Below are 2500 nucleotides of genomic sequence, written 5' to 3' on the forward strand. Positions count from 1 at the left end.
ACAAGCCCACTCTCACACACACACCCGCACCCACACACACATACACACACACACACACACACACACACAAACGAATGCAGGTGACAACCACTAATAAAGACCAGTCTGTATGATCCACCTTTGCCACACACCAGGCAATTGGAGAGAGAGGGAGAGGGCAAGATGGAATGAGTGTGTGCGGCAGCGAGGGGGGTGTGTGTGTGTGTGGAGTGTGTGTGTGGAGTGTGTGTGGAGAGAAGACGGCGGTAGGGGTGTGAGTGAGAGCCGAGATCTGGGAGACTGATGCTGCTCAGAGGGAAAGAAGCATTTCAGAGGGAGCGGCACTGTAGTGAGCGCTAGGTGGAGACGGATCTCTCTCTCTCCTTCTCTCTTTCTCTCTACCTCTCTCTCTCTACTTCTCTCACTCTTTCTCTTTCTCACAGAACTCGTGTGTGTGGGTGTTTTTCTCTTCTTCCTCCAGGAGGAACGGGGCGCAGGCGGGAGCTGATGGACTAAAGACCAGCAGAGAGCCATGGTGCTGCAGCCGGTCCCCTGAGAAGAAGGCACGCGCCACAGCGGGCAGCCAAAGAGAGAGAGAGAGAGAGAGAGAGAGAGAGAGAGAAGGACAGAAGAGGAAGGAGCGGGAGAGGAAGAGCAGAGGAGAGGAGTGCATCCCGGAGTGTGTTTTTTTTGTTTTTCATTAGCCGAGTGAACCCGGCGGAATTTCGAGCCGTCGGTCCGTCAGTCGGTCCATCAGTCGGTCCGTCAGTCGGTGGGACGGTTGGTCGGTCGGTCAGCCACCAGCCACCAGCCATGTGGACTGGACTGCTGCTGCTGCTGCTGTGGGCCCATCAGTGTGGGCTGGCGCTGGCCACACTCAGGACTATCGGGGGGCTGCACAGGGCCACGGGCGGGCTGGCGGAGGTGGCGGGGGGGCCGGGGGCCATGGAGCTCCTGCTGCGGCGCTCCAAGCGCGGATGGGCCTGGAACCAGTTCTACCTGATGGAGGAGTACATGGGGGACAACATGCAGTACGTGGGCAAGGTAAGGCGCAGGCTGGCCAAGCACCCGTGTGCGAGTGGCTTCAGAGAACACCTCCTGTCTTTCCATGCGTGTTTGTTCTCTGTTGAAATGTCAGTCTGTACATCCGTCTGTCTGTCTGCTAACCACGTCGACCACGCCGACCATGAATGTGTTTGTGTTTCCATGCACCTGGCCAACATTGACAGAGTGTGTTTGCTTCACCACACGTCTCTCTCTGCAGTGTTTACATGTCTGTCTGTAAGAGGACCTCGGTGTCCCAGTCTAATATCAGTCCATATCCCCGTCTCCCCACACGTCTGTCAACACATCTGTTAACAGAACTGTCTCACAACCCCCTCTTTTTCTCCCCTGACCCCTTTATCGCCCCTGTCTCTCTCACAGCTGTCTGTTAACCTGTCCATCTGTAAACGTACTTACCGTTCTGTTTTCATAACTGTCACCAGCAGCACGCACCTGAAGGCTGTCTTAGCCTGAAGTCATCTGTCTGTCCACAGCACACCTGTCTCTCTCTCTCTCTCTCTCTGTCTCATCAGCATGCTTGTCTCTTCTGTCTCCCTCTCGCTGACCTGTCTCTCTGTTGGCTCACGTGTCTGTGAACGCTGGCAGGGGAAGATTGGTTCACCCATTCAATCAGTAAAGCGGGGCTTAGTCTATTCATCTCCTGCTTTTAATAGGAAATTGATCCACTGAAGGGCAGCTTGTACAGTTTGCCCTATCCCTGCTCTCTCTCTTTCTTTCTTTCTTTCTCTCTCTCCCTCTCTCTCTTTCTTTCTTTCTCTCCTTCATTGTTATTACCTCTGAAGCACTCTCTATCAATTCAGTCTATTTCAAACTCTGCATTGTCAAAGTATACTTTAGTACTTCAATGACTGTAATATATATAATTATGACAATAATAAAAGACGATCAATAAAAGCAGGAGAAGAAAATAACACTAAATTGGAACAACTGCATTGTCCACTTTATTTTTTTGTGTCGCTCTCTACATCATTCCCTTTCTCTCTGTCTCCCTACCCCCCCCCCCCCCCCCCCCCCCCCCCATTTCATGACTTCTTTACTTTCTGTGAAATACTCAGTGAAATCAATGAAATGAAATCACTGCCAGATTGCAAATGCCTTTTGATCCTTAATGCTGATACTGGTGGGCGTTAAATGGATTGCTGTTTGTCAGGAGAGATCAGACGGCAGCAGCCACTCTATGGTCCCAGACAGGCCGAAGACTTGACCTGAGGGCAGCCATCCCTCGAGCACGCTCTCTGACCTCGGTTCACCCCCTTGCGTCTCAGACGGCATAGCTTCAGATGCGCCTCCTGCGCGAGGTACTGCCTCCAGATCAGCAGTGGCCCGTAAGATTGACGTGACTTGGAAGCGAAACAGGACAAGAAGTTTTAGCATGATGGAAATCCCTTGTAGCTACTTCAGTCTCTCTCTCTCTCTCTCTCTCTCTTCTTCTCTCTCTCTCTCTCTCGCGCTCTCT

At 52.2% G+C, this 2500-nt stretch overlaps 1 protein-coding gene across 3 annotated transcripts in view; it reads left to right on the top strand.

The window, feature by feature from the left end:
* Window positions 1–2500, top strand: part of LOC105897231 (cadherin-10-like) — a 54050-nt gene that overhangs the window by 23925 nt on the left and 27625 nt on the right. For all 3 annotated transcript variants that reach the window (XM_031583907.2, XM_031583906.2, XM_031583908.2), the window contains exon 2: window positions 461–1023. In XM_031583907.2, coding sequence (XP_031439767.1) covers window positions 793–1023 — 231 coding nt within the window. In that variant the 5' untranslated portion in view covers window positions 461–792. The remainder of the gene's footprint in view (window positions 1–460; window positions 1024–2500) is intronic.

Source organism: Clupea harengus, chromosome 17 (genome assembly GCF_900700415.2).
Source record: "Clupea harengus chromosome 17, Ch_v2.0.2, whole genome shotgun sequence".
Lineage (NCBI taxonomy): Eukaryota > Metazoa > Chordata > Actinopteri > Clupeiformes > Clupeidae > Clupea > Clupea harengus.